Source organism: Nematolebias whitei, chromosome 2, assembly GCF_014905685.2.
Source record: "Nematolebias whitei isolate Nwh7 chromosome 2, NemWhi1, whole genome shotgun sequence".
NCBI classification, from domain to species: domain Eukaryota; kingdom Metazoa; phylum Chordata; class Actinopteri; order Cyprinodontiformes; family Rivulidae; genus Nematolebias; species Nematolebias whitei.
In genome coordinates, this window is record NC_056499.1 from 50,321,622 (window position 1) to 50,344,508 (window position 22,887).

A 22,887-nucleotide genomic window follows, 5' to 3' on the forward strand; every position below is an offset into this window, starting at 1 on the left:
TGACGTCATTCAGCAGGATGCATTTAAAACTAGTCTGACACCATCATAGTGTTGGAAACATAAGCAGGAAATATCCGCAGGTCCTGAAACCATCTCAGTCTGTTACCATGGACTCCAGGATTTTACTTGTTCCAGCTGAACTGCAAGATCCGTTACTGAAGACAGATCTCCACTCTGATTGGTTGTTACCATCAAAACCAGTATTTCACCTGGTCTGGGTCCAGTTAAGGTCTTCTATCCTGTGCTTGCTCAGGATGTGAAACTGTGTTGAAGTGAAGATCCAACATAATCTGCTGTTTCCTTAGACAGAGAACTTTCACGAATAGTCTTTTTTTGTGTGTGAATGTTTCTGTTCAGTGCCCTGACACAACTTCTGCTGTGACTTGGAGCTATAGAAATAAACTGAGTTGAACCTTTTGCCATATTTCAAATAAAACGACACCTAAACAACACCTAGCACATCTAGCACAAAACCAAGAACATCTGAATTCTTGCTCTTAAAGATGTTTGTTAAAGTCAGACATGCAGCAGAGAGAAAAGAGATTATCCCTGTTACACACTTCAGATGTTCTCCTTCTTTTTTAATTATAGTGGTTGGTGGGGAATGGGTGTGTTGACATCTGCGATGGTTAATTTAGAAACAACCAAAACCAGAGCAGGTTAGGTTTTCATTTTACCCAGGTACAATGTGTACAAGTCTAAGTACCCTGAAAATCCTAGACTACTGTAAACCTGGTTACTTCGCTAAGCCATGAGTCCAGGGGAGTAATCCATGAATGACGTTCAACAAACTCAGTTTAAAGTCCATCTATTGTTTTTGTTTTTTTTACTCAGTTTAAAGTGTTTCTAGTTTTATTTTATAGTGCATAAATGACCTTGCACCTTCATACCTCTCTGACCTAACCATATGCTCCTTTTCGGGCGCTGACATCATTTGATCATCTGCTTTAGGTTGTACCAAAAACCAGTTTGAAGCTCAGAGGAGATTGGGCTTTTTCAGACATTGGCCCTAAACTTTGGAACAATCTGCCCCCCAACATTAGACAGACCACTTCACTCCCTGCTTTTAAATCTCTCATAAAAACACACCTGTTTAACACAGTGATTTGATTTAGTATTTCATTGTTTCTCATTGTTTTTGTGTTTTTTTATGCTTTTACTTTTCATACTTTTAATTATATCTTGTTATTTTCTTTATTTACTTCCTTGATTAGCACTTTGGTGACAGCTGCTGTTTTAAATGTGCTTTATAAATGAATTTGACTTAACTTATCCATAAACTCGGAGGCAGCAGTTAATGTACTCAGAGTTTCACTGAACTCGGGGTTAACCAACTCAAAGATGGAACTACACTCAGTTTCCTCCGAGCCGTTCCCTGCAGTGATGTCTGACATCATGTCTTCTTGTCTCCCAGCATCCTCTACAAGACCAAGCTGCCCTTCATTGTCGCCATGAACAAGGTCAGCTGTTTGTTGTTTTTTGTGTTGTTGTTGTCTGTTATTGAGTTACTTTATTTTATTTGTTAGTGCTTGTGATCAGGTTGTTGTTCATCTGTTGTTGTATTGTTTGTTTTGTTTAGCCTATTGTTTGTGTAGTTGTGTTCAGCCTGTTGTTGTCAGTTTTCAATCCATTTTAGTTTGTTTTTAGTCAGTTGTTTGTTTTCAATCATTTGTTGTATACATTGTTGTCTCCTATGCATGTTTATCCTGTTGCTGTTTGTGTTGTAGTTTTTGTCAAAGTATATTTGTTGTTTGTTGTTGACAGTGTTCTCTGAATCTTGCAGACAGACATCATCGACCACAGCTTTGCCGTGGAGTGGATGCAGGACTTTGAGGTCTTCCAGGACGCTCTGAACCAGGAGACGTCCTATGTGAGCAACCTGACCCGGTCCATGAGCCTGGTTCTGGATGAGTTCTACACAAACTTGAGGGTAAGACACCTCATGGTTCAAGGGCCTCACAAGGACCATGAACGTTGGTCTGCAGATAAATTGACATTTTCTTGCTTGCTCTCGGTGAAGGCAGACACTTCCTCCTCTGTTCCACCCCTGCTTTGCCCTTTGTCTTGTGAACCTTTTTCAGAGCCCCTTTTTGCATACCTTCTGAATTGTAAACTATGGATTTGTTCAGCTGGTCTGTCAACACTGTTGTTCAAATTTTTTCAACATGAAGATGGGGTGAAGGAGAACCCTCTTAGAAACATAATTGGATAACTGGATTCTGCTTTTTGGAGTTGGTGGAAATCTGGATTGTCGATGAATTCGGAAACGTCAGCAGCTGTTTAAGCTGTCTGGAATGTGTGTGCCGGGCTTGGCAACACTCAGACTCTGTGCGAACTATCTGTGGACCTGTAACAGAGCTGAGCAGGCAGGACTGTGGAACTTTGTGGTAGTGTTCACGGACGGTTGGAAGGAATAGATCTTGGAAAAGTTGTAAGTCTGACTTCAGTGTAAGTAATCACAATTCAGCTTTTTGAAGTCGTCATGAGATTTACTAGCGATACTGTAAAGGCAGACGTGGAAATTAATGAGCTTGGCCTGACCCAAAACAATGTTGAGATCTGAATCTGGCTCTGGCCTCGGAAGGCTGACTATTTCAATTTCTCCTTGGATGTTATGGAAACAAGATGCTCTGCTCCCCTCCTCAGCCCCTCCCCTCCACAAGGATGTGGACCTGTGTCAGAGCTCCACCAAGCTGGCTGATAAACAAACACCTCTTATCAGGACTATGGCTAAGAGGGGCTCTGGACTGTCCTGTGTCCTTCCCTCAAATTCATGCCTTCACTGGTTTCCCTCATTGCCTCCACTGGTGCAGCAACCTAGGAGATGCGAAGGCGCCAAAGGGCTGCGTCGCTCACCTGGCAGCAGTGCTGCGACCCTCACCCTCTACCCACTCCACACACATATATATTATGTCTATTTATGTTGAGTTTTGTTTTTGCTGAGATAGATTTTATTTGCTGCCTTACACCTGGGCAGCATGGTGGCACAGCTGGTAGTGCTGCTGCCTCTCAGCGAGATGGTTGCCGGTTCAAATCCCGGTCCGGGGGCCTTTATGGTTGGAGTTTGCATGTTCTCCGTGCATGCATGCATGGGTTTTCTCCGGGTACTCCGGTTTCTTCCCACAGACAAAGAACAGACTGATTGGTAACTCTAAATTGTCCCTAGGTGTGAGTGAGAGGGTGAATGATTGTTTGTCTCGTTTGTCTCTGTGTCCCTGTGATGGACTGGAGACCTGTCCAGGGTGTAACCCGCCCCTCACACAGCGATTGCTGGACATGGGCACTGGCGACTCCCGTGACCCAAAATGGAAGAAGCGGGTAAAAGATAATGGATGGATGTAGGGCTTGGCCATATCAAATCGCTCACGATAATACCAGTAAAAAAAAGCTTGCCCGGGCAAAAAAACGATATCATGATATGCTAATTTCATGACGTAATACGTCAGGGCGCCCCACCCTGTTAACAGAACCGAGCGTGCCGATCAAACAAACCGAACTGTGCACCCCCTCTACACCTGTCTGTACTGGTGTGATGCTAATTAGCTGTGTGCAATACTAGCTAGCTAAAATGCTAAAAACAAACAAATGCGCAGCTCATCTTTCTCTCCATCCAGCTCTAAACTGCAGGTACAGACAACTCAACTGTCTCTCCCTTCCCCTGCTCTAAGCTGCCACTCATCTTTCTTTTCTCTCCCCACTCCGCTCTGAGCTGCCGGTGCGGGCTGCGTCTCCCCCGCTCTAAACTGTCTGTACAAGCACACGCAGCTAAACTGTCTCCGTTCCACAGTTCATGGACCAAGAACAGAGTCAGGTGATCAGAGACAGAGCATCAGAGAAATTAATAATTCCTGCAGGAACAGAGGAAGATGAAACACTACAAGCTTCAGGGTCAGCTGATCACCTTGTTCTGGAAGTTAAAGCTCATTTAAAGGAAACGTATATTTGTTGTATGTTACATTTATGCTCAGCAGATCTTAAACTTCATTTTATTTAGTTATTTTGGGAAACTTCACCTGCACTTTAGTTTTTGTGGTGGATTTATTGATCTATTTGTGCAGACTTTTTCATCTAAATAACAGAAGGATCATTTTTATTTTTTATTTTTATACTTGGAGACTGAATACTTTACTAAATAAAGTCATTTCAGTAAAATTACTCGTTTTTTTTAAATTTTATGTAATACTGCAAAGCAACGTGTTAAGTTAATTTAGTCAAATAAATAACTATGATTTCTGTATTTTTTTAATATATATCACGAAATTTATCGTTATCGTCAGAATGCTCTGAAATATAACGATATTATATTTGAGATATATCGCCCACCCTAGATAGATGCATGCCTTACACTGTGTCCTGTGTCAAGGGCACAGTGTGAGAGAGATTTTTTTTTATACCTCTCTCCTCATGTTTTCTTCCCCTTTTCTTATCTAAGCGATAAGGGCAGCACTTCATAGAAGCTGCAGCCTCGGTACACTTCCCAGTGTTTCTCCTACCATTATACAGTGGGGAGAACAAGTATTTGATACACTGTTGATTTTTCAGGTTTTCCCACTTGCAAAGCTTGTAGATGACTGTAATTTTTATCATAGGTACTCTTCAACTGTGAGTGATGGAATCTAAAACAAAAATCCAGAAAAATACAATGTATGATTTTTAAATAATTAAATTCCATTTTATTGTGTGAAATAAGTATTTGATCATCTATCAACCAGTAAGAATTTTGGCTCTCACAGACATGTTAGTTCTTCTTTAAGAAGCCCTCCTGTTCTCCACTCATTACCTGTATTAACTGCACCTGTTTGGACCTGTATAAAAGACACCTGTCCACTCACTCAATCAATCAGACTCCAGCATCTCCACAATGCCCAAGACCAGAAAGCTGTATAAGGACATCAGGGATAAAATTGTAGACCTGCACAAGGCTGGGATGGGCTACAGGACAATAGGGAAGCAGCTTGGTGCGAAGGCAACAACAGTTGGTGCAATTATTAGAAAATGGAAGAAATACAAAATAACGGAAAATCTTCCTCGGTCTGGGGTGCCATGCAAGATCTCACCTCGTGGAGCATCATTGATCTTGAGGAAGGTGAGGAATGAGCCCAGAACTACACGGCAGGACCTGGTCATTGACCTGAATAGAGCTGGGACCACAGTCTCAAAGAAAACAATCAGTAACACTCTACGCCGTCAAGGATTAAAATCCTGCAGTGCACGCAAGGTGCCCTTCCTCAAGCCAACGCATGTCAAAGCCCGTCTGAAGTTTGCAAATGACCATCTGAATGATCCAGAGGAGGAATGGGAGAAGGTCATGTGGTCTGATGAGACAAAAATAGAACTTTTTGGTTTAAACTCCACTCGTCATGTTTGGAGGAAGAAGAATGATGAGTACAACCCCAAGAACACCAGCCCAACCGTGAAGCATGGCGGTGGAAACATCATTCTTTGGGGATGCTTTTCTGCAAAGGGGACAGGACGACTGCACCATATTGTGGGAAGGATGGATGGGGCCATGTATCGTGAGATTTTGGCCAACAACCTCCTTCCCTCAGTAAGAGCACTGAAGATGGGTCGTGGCTGGGTCTTCCAGCATGATAACGACCCAAAACGCACAGCCAGGACAACTAAAGAGTGGCTCCGTAGGAAACATCTTAAGGTCCTGGAGTGGCCTAGCCAGTCTCCAGACCTGAATCCCTTAGAAAATCTTTGGAGGGAGCTTAAAGTCCGTGTGGCCCAGCGACAGCCCCGAAACCTGAAGGCTCTGGAGGAAATCTCTATGGAGGAGTGGGCCAAAATCCCTGCTGCAGTGTGTGCAAACCTGGTCAAGAACTACAGGAAACGTCTGATCTCTGTAATTGCAAACAAAGGTTCCTGTACCAAATATTAAGTTTCATTTTTCTGGTGTATCAAATTTCACACAATTATTTCACACAATAAAATGGAAATTAATTATATAAAAATCATACATTGTATTTTTCTGGATTTTTGTTTTAGATTCCATCACTCACAGTTGAAGAGTACCTATGATAAAAATTACAGTCATCTACAAGCTTTGCAAGTGGGAAAACCTGAAAAATCAACAGTGTATCAAATACTTGTTCTCCCCACTGTACAAGTGGGGTGCCCTACTCTGTCAACAGAACTGAGCACCCCGCCTACCAAACCGAACTTGCCTCCCACCCAGCACTGACATAGCGCTAAGCTAGTGGCACGAATTACAGGCTCTGTAGCTAAACAGCTAAAGGCAGCGCTCACGTTGCCTTTTCTCTAAAGCTGAACACCCTCCCACACACACTCAAAAACTGTCTGTATAAACAGCTCACAACTCAAACGGGTCACGCTAAGCTAGCAGCATGCAATACAGGCGCTGTAGCTAAAAAGCTAAAGTTGCCTCTTCCATCATGCTGAATCCCCCCCCTGCTCAAAAACTGTTGGTACAAGCTGCACTCAGACATGTCTCCATCCCCCCGTCAACAAAAATCATGAATGAGATGAGCACCCCGCCATGGCAAGTTAACTAGAGGAAACACTGCTTCCGTCTACCCTTCAGACGGTTGTACAGAACATAATTTCGCTGTACTTAACTGTGCAATGACAATAAAGCTGATTCTGAAATTAATGTGCAGCTTAGTTTAATAAAGATTTTCCAGTTTGACGCTCTGTATTTCCTTTGCTTTCACTGAAACTTCTAAAGAAACTAAATAATTTGTGTAAAAATGTTGTGAAGATATTACCATCCAGATTCTATCAATATGGAATTCAATCACATTTATTAGTTACGATGGTCTTACGGACATTAATCTTCTTGTTTTATAGGTGCAGGGTTCAGTATAAAGTAATTCTAATTTGTTTTTTGTTTTTTACATTTTTATAATAATTCCTACAGAAACATTCGTTCCCTCCTTGCCTTTGTGGCAAGATGGCGCCTGTGTTTGGCTTGGCCTCTGCCAGGTTGTTTGCTTACTTCATATGTTATTTTATTGTTATGTTTCTGTCTGGGGTGGCTTCCTTGCGGACATATGACCGCCACTCGCTACTGGCGATCAAGTCTGTGAGGGTCAACCTTCAGTGTCATCAAAACTGAGTTACATTTCCACCACCGCTGGAACCCGGTGACCCTCCCGGCATTTCTCCTCTCTTACCTGTGGATCCGCCCCTGCTCTGGACACGCAGACGAAGGAAGCAGGGGAAGAGAGCCAGCTTCTTCGTCCTGCTCCGTCAGCTTCGGAAAAACGAAGCAGCATCCGGTGCAGCCAGGCAATTCAACCTCAGATATGTTGGTGCTGGACTAGTTCACACGCTCCCAGAAGTTTCCCACACAGGTTGTCACCTGAAGCTGTGGGCATCCAAAGTTCACCGCGGGAGGAATCCCGACTCACTGCGCAGCTTGCCACGTCATCCTGATGCCGCTGTGGACCCCTCTACACGGTCAGCAGCTTTCTCCACTAAAATGTCGGTAATTAATGCACGCTCTATTGCCAATAAGTCCTTCATTTTAAATGACTTGTTTCGCTCTGAGAGCTTAGACTTTTTGTTTATTTCTGAGACATGGCAGTGTGAAAATGATGTTTCACATTTCTTGAAACTCTGTCCTGAGGGGTGTTCTTTTTTATCTGCACCACAGATGACAGGCCGTGGAGGTGGCACAGCTGTCATCTATAAAAGGACTTTCTCTGTCAAATGATCACTTCATCTACTTACAACTCCTTTGAGATGATCATGGTCTGAATAGGCAAAGTTATGCCTATATATGCCATCCGGGTTTATCGACCACCTGGACCTGCTTCATCTTTTCTCTCAGACTTTCAGGACTTTTTAATCTTCTACAGTGAAGCTAAATAGGATCATCATCTCTGGAGATTTTAATTTTCATGTCGATGATCCAACAAACCATCCTGCTATGGACTTTCTTAATATTATGGACTCTTTTAACTTCTCACAGCATGTGTCTGAGCCTACTCACACTGCAGACCACACTTTAGACCTGGTTTTTACTTATGGACTCACTCTTAATAATCTACATATAAAAGATGTTGTTTTCAGTGACCATAAGGTTGTCTCTTTTATTATTTCCTGTTATTTGGAGACTTTTTCTCAGGTTACCAGTAAGCGCAGACGCTTTATTGACAGTTTTGTAGTTGCAGAGTTTTCTTCCCTCTTTTCATTTACAACACCTCCTGATGATGACGATGATGTTGATGTGGAGCTTCTGGTTAACTCCTAATGATCACTGCCTTACCATTCTTGACAGTATTGCTCCTTACAAAACCCACTGTGGGCCCGTTTACCGCTGTTCACCTTGGTTAAACAATCGAACTCGAGAACTCAGGCGCTCTTGTCGGAAAACAACGCTTGTGGAAGAGGACTGGTCTGGTTGCCCACCGGGAATATTTTAAGGAGCTCCTTGGTGCTTATAACAAGGCAGTTAGTGATGCCAGGTCATCGTATTTTAGCAATCTTATTCATCTGAACAAAAACTATCCTAAAGTGTTATTTGATACTATCAGCAGTATTGTATCTCCTCCAGCGCGCTAGGCTTCATTAACCTCAAACAATGACTGTAACATGTTTCTCATTTTTTTCATAAAGAAGGTGATGGGCCTGAAATCCAATATATCTCCAAGCTCCTCTACTTTTCAAGATGAGCCTCAGTGTTCTGAGTAATTTTCTTCTTTTGTTCCAATTACTTTAAATGACCTGATGTCATTAATTGCCAAAATGAAACTTTCTACTTGTTCACTGGAAATACTACCTCCCTCTTTGCTTGTCCAGACTCTAGCCTGTATTGGTCCAACAGTGTTGATGATAATTAACAACTCCCTGAACAAAGGGTTCGTCCCATCATATTTTAAAACAGCAGAAGTGACCCCTCTCTTAAAGAAGCCTAACCTTGATTCTGGCTCCCTTTCCAACTTCCATCCCATCTCTAAACTGCATTTCTCAGTAAATTACTTGAAAAAGTTGTAGAAACCCAACTCAGATCCTGGTTCTGTCAGTTACAGATGTCTGATCCCTTTCAGTCTGGTTTTCTAAAACACCATTCCACTGAAACTGCTCTGGTAAAAGTCCACAACGATCTGTTAATGGCTGCTGATGAAGGAAAATGCTCTGTGTTGGTCCTGTTAGAGCTTAGTGCTGCCTTTGATACTGTTGACCACACAACCTTATTAAACAGACTGAAGGTTGTGGCTGGTATTTCTGGCTCAGCTTTGGACTGGCTCACATCATACCTATCTCACAGAACTTTCTGCATCAAGATGGACAGGTTCTCCTCTGATTATGCCCCCTTAAATTGTGGGGTGCCACAAGGCTCAGTTCTGGGTCCACTTTTGTTTTCCTTTTATATTATCCCACTTGCCAGCATTATTCAATCCTTTTCTGATATTTCCTATCACATTTATGCTGATGACATTCAGTTGTATTTTTCATTTAAACCACACCAGCAGGATAAATTGGCCATCCTTGTCCAGTGTTTGTCCCGTATCAGTGACTGGCTTGCCAGTAACTTTCTGGTTTTAAACACCAGTAAGACAGAAACTTTTGCCCCTTTTCCATTAGTACCTGTAGTACCGGTACAGCACGGCTCCGAGTTGGCACATCGAAGGATCTTCCGCGGTGACCAGCTGAACTTGGAGCCGGAGAGATGACGTCCTGCCCGGCCTGGCGCTCCGAGGCTCCGGAGGGAGGATCGGGGTACACCAACAGAGCTCCATCCAGCTTGCTCTGAATTATGTTGTCGGCCACCAAATGCAAAAAATGCCAGCACATCAGCATTAGACCAAGATGTTGTCAGTATTGTTTTTAAAATCTTTAAAATAAGTCCAGCCGCTGCTCCAGTCCAAGAAATTGCAAATGGCGGATTATTGTTTTGAAAAGTTTATGAAGGATCCAGTGACTCCGCCCCCGACTCCGCCAATCAGTGACCGACAGTGTTCTGACGTCACGTTTTAGTACCTCTTCGTTCGGGTTAGAACCACAGAGCCAAGGGTACTGAAAATGGTAACAGGTGCTAGCTAAGTACCAGTACTAATGGAAAAGCCTCAGAACCAGGCCAAGTAGGGTCCAGTCGGCCCGAACCGGTACTAATGGAAAAGGGGCATTTGATTACTGCTCACAGTCATCTTCACCCAAAAATCAATCAGAAAATTGCCTTTTTCTGCCCAGTAGCCAAATCAAAGGTAAAAAATTTAGGAGTCACATTTGACTCATCATTAGGCTTTGAGTCTCACATTAAAGCTATTTCCCGTTCTTGTTTCTTTCATTTAAGAAACATTTCTAAAATACGACCTATGGTCTCCAGAATTGGATCTAGAGAAAATTATTCACGCTTTTGTGTCATTGCGTCTGGACTACTGTAATGCCCTTTGTACCTGCCTGGACAAGTCTTCTGTTTCACGTCTACACGTAATTCAGAATGCAGCTGCCAGACTTCTCACCAAATCCAGCAAATATTGTCACATCATCTCGGTTCTATATTCACTACACTGGCTCCCAGTCGAGTTTAGAATCAGTTTTAAAGTTCTTGTGCTGACGTACAGAGCCTTAAATGGCCAGGCTCATGTGTGTCTTTGTCAGCTTTTAACCAAATACTCTGCTGCTCATGGCCTTCGCTCCCAGTCACAGAACCTCTTGGATGTTCCACGTACGCAGCTGAAAACTAAAGGAGACGGGGCCTTTCAGTCAGTGGCTCCAAGACTGTGGAACAGTTTGCCCCTGCAACTTCGTTCTGCTAACTCTGTTGAGGTTTTTAAAAAGCAACTGAAAACACTTTTATTCTCCCAGGCTTTTATGTCATGATTTTACTGTGCTTCTTGTAGTTCTTAGGCTTGTTTTATTCTTTGTATATTTTATCGTTGATTTTTATTGTACAGCGCTTTGTGATTTTATGTCTGTGATAAACGCTTTATAAATAAACTTTACTTACTTACGTACTTACGTATTGTCCTGGACTTTTCCTGCTCAGTAAAGTTTTGAGTCACCTGTTATCTTTGTTGAGTTGATGTTTTGTGTGTGTGTGTGTGTGTGTGTGTGTGTGTGTGTGTGTGTGTGTACTTTTCAGTGTGTAAACGTACAACCTGTCGAGGGACAAACGTGTAGAAAAAAATCTTTAAAAATTATAAAGTAACAATCTGTAAGGGCTGAAAATATGCCTCAGCTGCTACCACACCATAAGTTGCACAATATCTATAATTACTTGACTGATTTATAGGTTGGTTTTTTTTTTTTTTTTTGAAAGTCATTTAGTTGAGGCCACCATCTTGAATTGAGTAACATCCTGTGGTCATGAGATCTTTTGGTAAACCAAATAACTTGTGAAAACAGAATCGTTTACATTTTCCTGTCAGCAACCCCCCCCCCCCGCCCCCGTAGTTTTTATATTTGGCCTTCTTGCAGCTGAACAGCCCTGCCTTGTGTCTGAGGCTGACTCCACACATGGTTTTGTCAGGATTGGTGTTTCAGGCGCAGAACCCAGTGGTGCAGGCAGGACTCAGAATCAGGGAGGAATAAAATAAGCTCTCTAATAATACAAAATAATAGGCTGACGTGGCAGCAAAACACTTACTTGGCACGAGGGAATAACCAGGGACACAAGGAGGAAAACCAGATCACCAGACAATTACAAGACCATGCCCAGACAACGAGTAGTACAAAGACACTGACTTATATACACAAACACACAGAGTAACAATCACACACACCTGAACAGGACACAAAGGTGGAGACAATCAGGACAATTAACAGAAACCAGGGAGTGTAAGGATGGGGACCAGCCACCAGAGGGTACCATCCTCACAGGTTTGTAAATAACTCCAAGTATACAGTTTTCCCCACTAGAGTGAGCCTGACCTGTTTTTGTCATTAAACCTCAATATTTTTCCCCAAATCCATTTTTTTTTCTTAATTCCTCAAGAATTTGTTTATTTTATAATGTATTTTTATTTTATTTTAATCTGAAAATATTTTACTCTAATCAAGAAGAAAACATTAAAATAAGGAATAGAAAATTGAGTGTCTTTAGGTTCAAGCTTATGTGAAATGGAACATAACTGTGTACTCAAGGTCCCAATTACACCTGAAAATAGGAAAAATATAAAGTATAAAAGAAACATCATATCAGCAACCCTCTTCAGTGCCAAACTGCCTCCTTCAAACCTCACACCACAGGAAAGGATAGCTGTAACATCACTCAGCCAGGACCAAAACATCACCATTTTACCAGCTGATCAGAATCAGAATAAACTTTATTGGCATTGCACCGAGATACAACGCGAATATGTACGTACAGTCGTCCGAAGATGGGCGGAGTGCACGAAGCTGCGGCTAAAATAATCAGCGCGGCCTTCTTATTCTTATTCAGAATAATATTTTGCTTAGATAAGAAAAGGAAAGAAAACATGAGGAGAGACGGTATAAAAAAAAGATCTCTCACACCGTGTCCTAGACCGGGCATCAAAAAAACCTACCACAGCAAAGCAACATGAACAGACGTTATACATTTACATATAGGCGGTGAAAACATTGAATTTTAAAGGGAAAGTCATAGCATAGTCCAGAGCCCCCCCTCAGCCATTGTCCAGATAAGAGGTGACGTTCATCTTCAGCTCGGTTGAGGTTCTGTTACATGTCCATGGCCTTGGGGAAGGGAGGGGTGGGGAAACAGTCAAAACATCTTTGTTGTTTTCCAAACATTCCAGGAGGAGTTGAGATAAGTCCGGCATCAAGGCCACAGTTTGGGTCAGGCAGAACTGGTGAATTGTTGTTTCTGCCTTTAAAGTCTCGCTGGTACATATTCTCTGATGGAAACTCCAAAACAGCCAAATTGATCCTTTACTCCAAAGTCGAGCTCACAGCTTTCTCCAAGATTATTCACACCATTCATGAGTGCTGCCAGTGAGATCACAGTCCTGATACAGCTGCTCCAAATCCCTGTCACAGCTCCACATTCAGTCCGAGCACTGTCAAGCTTCAACACCTCCACACGAATTTGTAGACAACCAGATTCCACCAACCCAAACAGTACATTCTAGTCGTCATCATGAATCCAATTTTTCCTCTAGAGTTCAGAGTGTCCTCTTTACCCTGACTCCTGTCGGGAGAAGTTGATCGATTTTGTTGAGACCAGCTGATCCTTCCAATTAAGAGGTATGCAGGAAAAAAAAGAGGCTTTTTAAGGGTTCACAGGACAAAAGAGCGCAGCAGGGAAGCAGGTGGGGGGGCAGAGAGGGAAAACATGTCTGGTTTCACCGTAGAGTAGCAAGAAAAAATAAAGGATAAAGGAAGATGCACAGTAGTCCTCAACACTTCTGATTACTGGGAAAAAATAACTACACTACTGAGCGACAGCAACACCTACGAGACCCTGAAGAGGGACCCAACCAGCACCTATAAAAAGAAAGTCACAGATTACCTGCAAAAACTTGAAAAGGAGAAAACAATCAATGGATCGTTGTATTATAGATTGTACCCAGGGGAAGCCACTCCCTGTCTTTATGGACTTCCAAAAATACACAAAGAAGGAACACCACTCAGACCCATCGTCAGCAGCATGAACTCAGTGACGTACAATACTGCTAAACGTCTGGCTGGTATTTTAGCTCCTCTTGTTGGAAACACACCTCATCACATAAAGAACTCCATTGATTTTGCTAACAAAGTTCAACATTTGAAACTAACCCCAGGAGAAACCCTTGTATCATATGATGTGACTTCTCTTTTCACTTGCATACCCATCTCTGAAGCAGTAGAAACCGTCAGAAAACAACTTCTACAAGACAAGGACTTAATCAACAGGACCAACTTCACCCCAGATCAGATCTGCACCCTGTTGATCTCTGCCTCTCCACCACTTATTTCAAGTTCAATGACAGTTTTTACAGACAGAAGCACGGCTGTGCCATGGGATCTCCAGTGTCACCCATTGTTGCCGATTTCTACATGGAGGAAGTGGAATAGAGAGCCCTAAACTCCTATGAGGGAACAACGCCAAGACGTTGGTTCCGATATGTGGATGACACCTGGGTCAAAATCCAAGCTAAGGAAATAGAAGTGTTCACAAGACACATTAACTCGGTCGATAACAACATCAAGTTCACCAGAGAGGATGCAAACGACAACAAGCTGCCCTTTTTGGACTGTTTAGTTCAGATGGAAAGAGAGGACAGTCTCAACATTGAAGTTTACAGAAAACCAACCCACACAGACCAGTATCTTCTGTTTGTCTCCCACCATCCTCTGGAACACAAACTCTCTGTCATCAGAACTTTACAACATCAGGCCGAACGCGTCCCCACAAAGACAGAAGGGAAGGAAAATGAACAGAAACACATTCAAGAAGCTCTTCAAACATATGGATATCCTAACTGGGCTTTTGTCAAGTTAGCGAGGAAATCTACAAAACACACTAATAAACAGGAAAAAAGACAACAGCAGACGTAAAAACATTATCATCCCTTATGTTGCTGGAGTATCAGAGAAATTCAGAAGGATTTTCAACAAACACAAGATCCCAGTACATTTCAAACCCAGCAGGACCCTCAGACAGAGACTGGTCCACCCTAAGGACAAAACACCCATACACAAACAGAGTGGTGTAGTGTATGCGGTCCAGTGCAGCGAGGACTGTCCAGACCTCTACATTGGAGAAACTAAACAGCCTCTTCACAGACGCATGGCTCAACACAGGAGAACCACCTCCTCAGGACAAGATTCAGCTGTTCACCTCCACCTCACAGATAAGGGACACTCTGAGGACTCTTTTGGACCGAGAACACAGATGGTTTGAGAGGAGTGTGAAGGAAGCAATTTATGTAAAAAGAGAAAAGCCGTCTCTTAACAGAGGAGGAGGCCTCAGATTTCCACTTTCAAAAACATATAATGCAACTTTAAAACGGATTCCCAGCCGGTTTTCATACCTGATGGGAACAGAGGGGCCTCATCTGTGAATTAGATGAACAAAGACATACTGTTAAGGTGTTTAGGTGTGAACTGCTAATCTACGTATGTGTGTGTGTCTTATCTCACTCAGCCTTATAACCTGAATCCCTTACTCACTGCTCTTTGAACTGAGAAAGATCCTTGGATGAGGAGCGAAACGTCTTCTGTTACAAGTAAAGTCCAGTTGTTTTTGTATTGAACGTTTTTGAATATAAAAGAAACAGTATCTTAAGGATTTAAGATATACAGTCAACACTAATAATGTAAAACAATATGGTGTGTTTAACAGCAGCTTGAACATGAGTCTGTGGTGAGCAGATGGGTATGAATGAATACAGCATTTTACAAGAGATCAGCAGCATGGATAAAGTCACATATCACCAATTAAAGTGTCATTACAGTAATTTTTCTGGTCAGAGATTCTTGAGTCTAACAGCTTCATGGTAGAAGCTGTTCCTCAGTCTAGTGGTTCTACACTCAATGCTCCTCAACCTCCTTCCTGAGGGGAGCGGAGCAAAAATTGTGTGTGCTGGGTGAGTGGGGTCCTTCATGATGCAGGTGGCTCTCTTCCTGCATCTGGTGTAGTTGTCTGTGATGGTGGGGAGACTGACTCCAACAGTCTTCTGTGCAGCCTTCACCACTCGCTGCAAAGCTTTTCTTTCTGCAGCTGTGCAGCCTCCATGCCACATGTTGATGCTGGAGCACAGGATGCTCTCCACTGCACACCTGTAGAAGGAGGTGAGGACTGAGCTTCCCAGACAAGCTTGTCTCAGCCTCCTGAGGAAGTAGAGTCTCTGATGAGCTTTCTTGATCAGGGTGGTGGTGGTGTTGTCCCAGCTGAGGTTGTCATTCAGGTGTACACCCAAGTACTTGTACCTGGAGACCACTTCCAATGCAGATCCTCCTATGTTGGGGTGGGGGGTTTGTTCCTTCTGAAGTCCACAGCCATCTTCTTTGTCTTCTTCACATTGATATGAAAGTTGTTCTTCCGTCAACAGCTCTCCAGGTGTTACACTTCCTGCCTGTAGCTGGATTCATCTTTGTTTGTGATGCATAGATATGTATGTATGTATGTATGTATGAATGTATGTATGTATGTATGAATGGATGGATTCTCAATCCCTCCCTCCCTCCCTCTAGGAATTTTGAGGCATAAATATAAAAAATATATATATGCAAACAGAAGCAGAATACACACATTTGAAAAAGACATATATTCATATGCAAAAGGTAAATGGACTGTAAATGGACTGTACTTGTATAGCGCCTTTCTATCTTATTTCAAGACACTCAAATCGCTTTACACTACAATCTGTGTCCTCATTTACCTATTCATACAGCACTCTACTAGATCTCTACAAAGCTAATTGAACAAATCATTCTAAAGAGACTAATCAGAGCTTTAGATCACATTCATACACCGATGGGACACACATCAGAGGCTATGAGGGGTTCATTGTCTTGCCCAGGGACACTTCAACATGTGAGTGCTAGTGGAATCGAACCCCCGACTCTTGCATTGGAGGACGACTGCTGTAACCACTCAGCCATAGCTGCCCCAAGGTAGTAAGGAATATGTTAATGATTAACCTATACATATGTATGTATATACAGTCCCTTGCGAATGTATTCGGCCCCCTTTAACTTTTCAACCTTTTGCCACATTTCAGGCTTCAAACATAAAAATATAAAATTTTAGGTTTTTTTTGAAGAATCAACAAGTGGGACACAATCGTGAAGTGGAATGAAATTTATTGGATGTGTCAAACTTTTTTAACAAATAAAAAACTGAAAGCAAACTCACTCCAGAAGTTCAGTGAGGATCTATGAATGATCCAATGTTGTCCCAAATGACTGATGATGATAAGTAGAATCCACCTGTGTGTAATCAAGTCTCTGTATAAATGCACCTGCTCTGTGACAGCTTCAGGGTTCTGTTCAAAGCACAGAGAGCATCATGAAGACAAAGGAACACAACAGGCAGATACTGTTGTGGAGAAGTTTAAAGCCGGATTTGGATACAACAAGATCTCCCAAGCTTTAAACATCCCAAGGAGCACTGTGCAAGCAATCCTATTGAAATGGAAGGAGTATCAGACCACTGCAAATCTACCAAGACCCGGCCATCCCTCTAAACTTTCATCTCAAACAAGGAGACGACTGATATCATACCATACCATTTTATTTATAGAGCACTTAAAACAGCGACAAGGCCAACCAAAGTGCTGTACTGACAGAACAGGTAACACACAAAGCAATATACAAAATTAAGTAAATCAGAATATAGACATAAAAACGATGCAGATAATGACGACTAACCAGTGTGGAGCATACAGGTTCAAAACACAGATCATCTGGTGTTGAAAGCTATTGAATAGTAGTGGGTTTTTAAACGGGACTTGAAAACCGAGAGGGAGGGGGCCAGTCTGACAAGCAGAGGTAACTTGTTCCAAAGTCTTGGTCCTGCTACAGAGAAGGCCCTGTCACCTCTGCACTTAATACGAGTTCCTGGAACTGTGAGGAGCAGCTGGTCCGCTGACCTCAGGGGGCGTGGTGGGACATATGGCTGTAGCAGATCAGAGAGATGGGGGGGAGGGGGGGGGCGAAACTGTTCAGTGATTTGTAGACATACAGTAGTATTTTGAACTGGATTTGAAGGTGAACCGGTAGCCAATGCAGTGAGGCCAAAACTGGTGTAATGTGCTCTCTTTTGCCTGTACTGGTTAAAAATCGGGCTGCTGCATTCTGGACCAGTTGTAGTTGTGCAATGGGGGTCTGACTGATACCAAACAGGACTAAATTGCAGTAATCAAGCCTAGATGTAATGAATGCATGAATTACTGTCTCCAGGTTATTTTTGGACAATATGGGCTTCAGTTTAGACAGCCGCCTCAGTTGGAAGAAAAATGATTTAACAATCATGTTTACATGATTGTTAAGTTTCAGGGAAGGGTCCATTATCACTCCCAGATTAGTGACTCTTTGTTTTTCTGACAGGGTTAGAGCGGAGAGGTCGATGCAGTGGTTTGTGATCGTGTCGTTGGGAGGGAATAACATGACTTCAGATTTCTTTTCATTGAAACTTAAGAAATTTAAAGCCATCCAGTCCCTGATGTCAGCCAGGCAGTCGAGCAGAGGTTGAATAGAGCATGTACCAATGTGTCTTAGGGGGAAGTAAATTTGACAGTCATCAGCGCAGAAATGAAAGGGTATGTTGTGTTTCCGGAGAATAGCACCAAGTGGCAGCAGGTATAAAGAGAATAGGAGGGGACCCAGGATGGACCCCTGCGGAACCCCCCATTTAAGCTCTGCTGCTGCAGAACTAAAATCCTTAATGGAGACACAAAAGGATCTGTCAGTGAGGTAAGATCTGAACCAGTTGAGGGCTGATCCTGTGATGCCCACCCACTGCTCCAACCTAGCAATGAGGATCTCATGGTCGATGGTGTCATCAATCAGAAATGCAGCCAAGAGGCCCATGATCACTCTGGATGAACTGCAGAGATCTACAGCTGAGGTGGGAGAGTCTGTCCATAGGACAGCAATCAGTCGTACACTGCACAAATCTGACGTTTATGGAAGAGTGGCGAGAAGAAAGCCATTTCTCAGAGATATCCATAAAAAGTGTTGTTTAAAGTTTGCCACAAGCCACCTGGGAGACACACCAAACATGTGGAAGAAGATGCTCTGGTCAGATGAAACCAAAATCGAACTGTTTGGCGTAAAAGCAACACAGCTCATCACCCTGGACACACCATACCCACTGTCAAACATGGTGGTGGCAGCATCATGGTTTGGGCCTGCTTTTCGTCAGCAGGGACAGGGAAGATGGTCAGAATTGATGGGAAGATGGATGGGGCCAAATACAGGACCATTCTGGAAGAAAACTTGTTTGAGTCTGCAAGAGACCTGAGACTGGGAGATTTATCTTCCAACAAGACAATGATCCAACACATAAAGCCAAATCTACAATGGAATGGTTCACAAATAAACATATCCAGGTGTTGGAATGGCCAAGTCAAAGTCCAGACCTGAATCCAATCGAGAATCTGTGGAAAGAGCTGAAAACTGCTGTTCACAAACGCTCTCCATCCAACCTCATTGAGTTCGAACTGTTTTGCAAGGAAGAATGGGCAAGAATTTCAGTCTCTCCATGTGCAAAACTGATAAAGACATACCCCAAGAGACTTGCAGCTGTAATTGCAGCAAAAGGCGGCGCTATAAAGTCTTAACCCAAGGGGGCCGAAAAATATTGCACGCCCAACTTTTCAGTTTTTTATTTGTTAAAAAAGTTTGACACATCCAATAAATTTAATTCCACTTCACGATTGTGTCCCACTTGTTGTTGATTCTTCACAAAAAAATAACATTTTATATCTTTGTTTGAAGCCTGAAATGTGGCAAAAGGTTGAAAAGTTAAAGGGAGCTGAATACTTTCGCAAGGCACTGTACTCCATGTATAAATACTTTATGAAGACTAGCCTTTAATGCCTTGTCAGGTGCTTGGCAATCTGTTTCTATTCAGAGGCCTTTTTTTAGGGAAGGTCTTGCATATTTCAGCAAGACACAAACAGCATCCTTACAACTGCATGGCTACATAAAAGAGTCTGGGTGGTGAACTGGCCTGAGTGCAGTTAGACCACTTACCAGCTAAAACAAATACCCAGAACCCAGACCCAGAACTGTTAGCCAGCTAGAATCCTCCATCAGACCAGAATGGCACAACATTCCCTCCAAAACCTCCCAACAACTTTTCTCCTCAGGTCCTGGATGTTTGCAGACTGTTGTTAGAAGAATACGAGACGTTTCACAGAGGAAACTTAACCTGGTCTCGTCTGTTTTAAACCTTTTAAAGTTATTCTGACTCTGTCTGTAGGTGGTGGGCGTGTCTGCTGTGACAGGAAGTGGACTGGATCAGCTGTTCGTTCAGGTGGAAGATGCCGCCAAAGAGTATGAGAGGTAAGTTGTGTCAGCTGATCAATGAGTTGATCGGAGTGTCATCACTCCATGGGCATGTAAAACTTAAGGGCAGAGGTCAAGAAACGTCAGTAACTGAACATGTTGTCTCCTCAGGGACTACCGGCCTGAATATGAACGACTCCGCAGGCAGCTGGTGAGCTTTGTTTGTTTGTACATTTATTTGGTTATTTATGTCTGTTTATCTGAGGGTTGTACTACGAAGCAAACTTTCTGTCTTAAATATCCTGATGCATGCTGAATAATCCAGGTAGAAAAAACTGAAAAAGTTCAATCTGGTCCTCTGGACATTCAAAAAACAAAACAAAGCAACAACAACAACAACAAAAAAAAATGTAGAAACGTTTTGTCTTTCATCCGAAAGACTTCCTCAGTCTGAGGTGCTGTATTCAGCGCAGTCTTATAAATAGCACCTTCTCAGAGTGGATCAACCAGTTTGCTGCTGACAACCAAAACCAGCTGCTCACATGGTCAAGAATGACCATCAGCCTAACGATGGATTGTTAGCACCCTGATGGCTGTTTACTATTCACAGGGGGCTGAGTGATACTAGCAATAACAGCATTGTAAGAGGGGGACAGTTGAACACGGAGGCCTCCACCCCTGTTTAATGATGGATGGATGGATGATTTCTTTTCACAAAGATGGACAGCTCCAAAGATTAGTAAAGGAGGCCATCTTTGTGTAAAGAAATCATCTATCATTAAACAGGGGTGGAGGCCTCCGTGTTTAACTGTCTCCATTTTACAATGCTGTTATTGCTAGTATCACTCAGCCCCCTGTGAATAGTAAACAGCCATCAGTGTGCTAACGATCCATCGTTGGGCCAATGGTCCTTCTTGATCATGTGAGCAGCTGGTTTTGGTTGTCAGCAGCAAAACTGGTTGATCCACTCTGAGAAGGTGCTATTTATAAGACTGAGCTGAATACAGCACCTCAGACTGAGGAAGTCTTTCGGATGAAAGACGAAACGTTTCTACATTAAAAAAAAAAAAATAATATTTTTTTTTTTTTTTTTGCTTTGTTTTGTTTTTTGAATGTCCAAAGGGCCAGATTTAACTTTTTAGATTTCTGTCTTAAAACAAACTGTGGAAAACAGAGGCTGAACTCATCACCTGCTTTAGAACATTTGGAGTTCAGCTTTGACCTAAACTGTCAGTAAAAGCTTCAGTGTTCAGTGATTCTGGTCTTAATAAATCCCAGATCAGAAGATTTGTCTGCAGCAACATAATGAACTGGATCAGCTCGTTCCAGTAGTCCCATTTTATCGCAGAACAGGTTTAGGTTTGATCAAGCCAGGCTAAAGTAAGGAAGCCCAGCTATGCCGAACTTGCTTCAGAGTGTGTTCCTCACATGTGACTTCCTGTTCTTCAGGCAGAGGCTCAGAGCAGGAAGCAGCTGGAGCAGATGGAGCGTCTCAGGAAGGACCTGGGGGCTGTAAGCATGACCCCTTCTCCAGGTAAACTCTGAATGCAGCGTTCCTCCTGCTGCAGGTCTTAGTGTTGTAACCAGCTCACTAACTTCCTCCTGCAGGGGAAGCTGACATGGCAGGACCTAGTGACCTCATCATAACCCGCAGCAATCCCAACAATGACGAGGACTCTGTGGACAGCGATACGGACGACATTGACCACAGCGGTGAGAAAACACACAGCAACAAAGTGCCAACAAGCATGAACAACACAAACCTATAAACATATACAACAGGCTCAGCAAGTTGTCAGAGCATGTTCACTTTTCTATGTTTTATTTAATACAATTTAGTTTGTTTAAATATCACCAGTTTTCAACAACTGTAATCCCACGGCTCTTTACAGCAAAACATCACATCCTATATCTAAATTCAAAACAGATCCATAAACAAATAAAACTACAGTCACTTTAAATGAATTCCAACACATTCAACACAAAATACCAGTTAATAAATGTTATCTACCTAAGGAAACCAGCAGTCTGCATTAAATCTTAACATGTTCTCCCATCCTGAGCACCACATTGGTGACAGTGGAAAGAAACGACTCCCTTTGAACAGTAAGAAACATCTAGCAGAACCAGAACTGGACTTGGGAAGAACAGCCATCTGCCTCGACTGGCTCTGAATGGACAGAAAAGAAATCCATCAATCAGTCATCTTTACCCACTTCTTCCTTTTTAGGTCGCGGGGGTCACTGGTGCCCATATCCACCAGTCACTGTGGGAAGGTGTGTGTGTGTTGGTGGGGGGGGGGGGGGGGGGGCTGGACTGGTCTGGACTCCATTCCATCACAGGGACACATAGAGACAAATGAGACTCCTAGAGACAATTTAGAATTACCAGTCAGTCTAACATGCATGTTTTTGTTTTGTGGGAGGAAACTGGAGTACCTGGAGAAAACCCACACATGCACAGAGAGAACATGCAATCTCCACTCAGAAAGATCCCCGGACAAGATTTAAGATGACAACCTTTTTGCTGAGAGGCAACAGTTCTACCAACTGCACCACTGTGCCACCCTAGAAAAGGGATATAGACAAAAAAAGTATTAGTCCAGGTATAGTTTATATGGTTCAGGTGTAGTTTCTATGTTTTCGGTGTAGTTTGTATGGTTTCAGTGTAGTTTCTATGGTTCGGTGTAGTTTCTGTGGTTTGCCTATAGTTGCTATGGTTCCAGTATGGTTTCTATGTTTTCGGTGTAGTTTCTGTGGTTCAGGTGTAGTTTCTATATTTTCGGTGTAGTTTTTATGGTTTCAGTGTAGTTTATATGGTTCAGGTGTAGTATATATGGTTTGTTGTGTAGTTGCTATGTTTTTCATGTAGTTTCTTTGGTTTCAGTGTAGTTTCTATGGTTCAGGTGTAGTATCTATAGTTTGTGTGTAGTTGCTATGGTTCAGGTGTAGTTTATATGGTTCAGGTGTAGTTTCTATGTTTTCAGTGTAGTTTCTATGGTTTCAGTGTAGTTTCTATGGTTCAGGTGTAGTATCTATGGTTTGCGTGTAGTTG

At 42.7% G+C, this 22,887-nt stretch overlaps 1 protein-coding gene across 2 annotated transcripts in view; it reads left to right on the forward strand.

Annotated features, from left to right (window-relative positions):
• gpn1 (GPN-loop GTPase 1) overlaps positions 1-22,887 on the forward strand; it is a 37,349-nt gene that overhangs the window by 11,810 nt on the left and 2,652 nt on the right. The window contains exons 7-12 of one of the 2 annotated variants that reach the window (XM_037697726.1): positions 1,415-1,460; positions 1,784-1,930; positions 19,808-19,890; positions 20,005-20,044; positions 21,283-21,367; positions 21,442-21,546. In XM_037697726.1, the coding sequence (XP_037553654.1) occupies positions 1,415-1,460; positions 1,784-1,930; positions 19,808-19,890; positions 20,005-20,044; positions 21,283-21,367; positions 21,442-21,546 (506 nt within the window). The remainder of the gene's footprint in view (positions 1-1,414; positions 1,461-1,783; positions 1,931-19,807; positions 19,891-20,004; positions 20,045-21,282; positions 21,368-21,441; positions 21,547-22,887) is intronic. The other variant, XM_037697727.1, reaches the window with a different exon arrangement.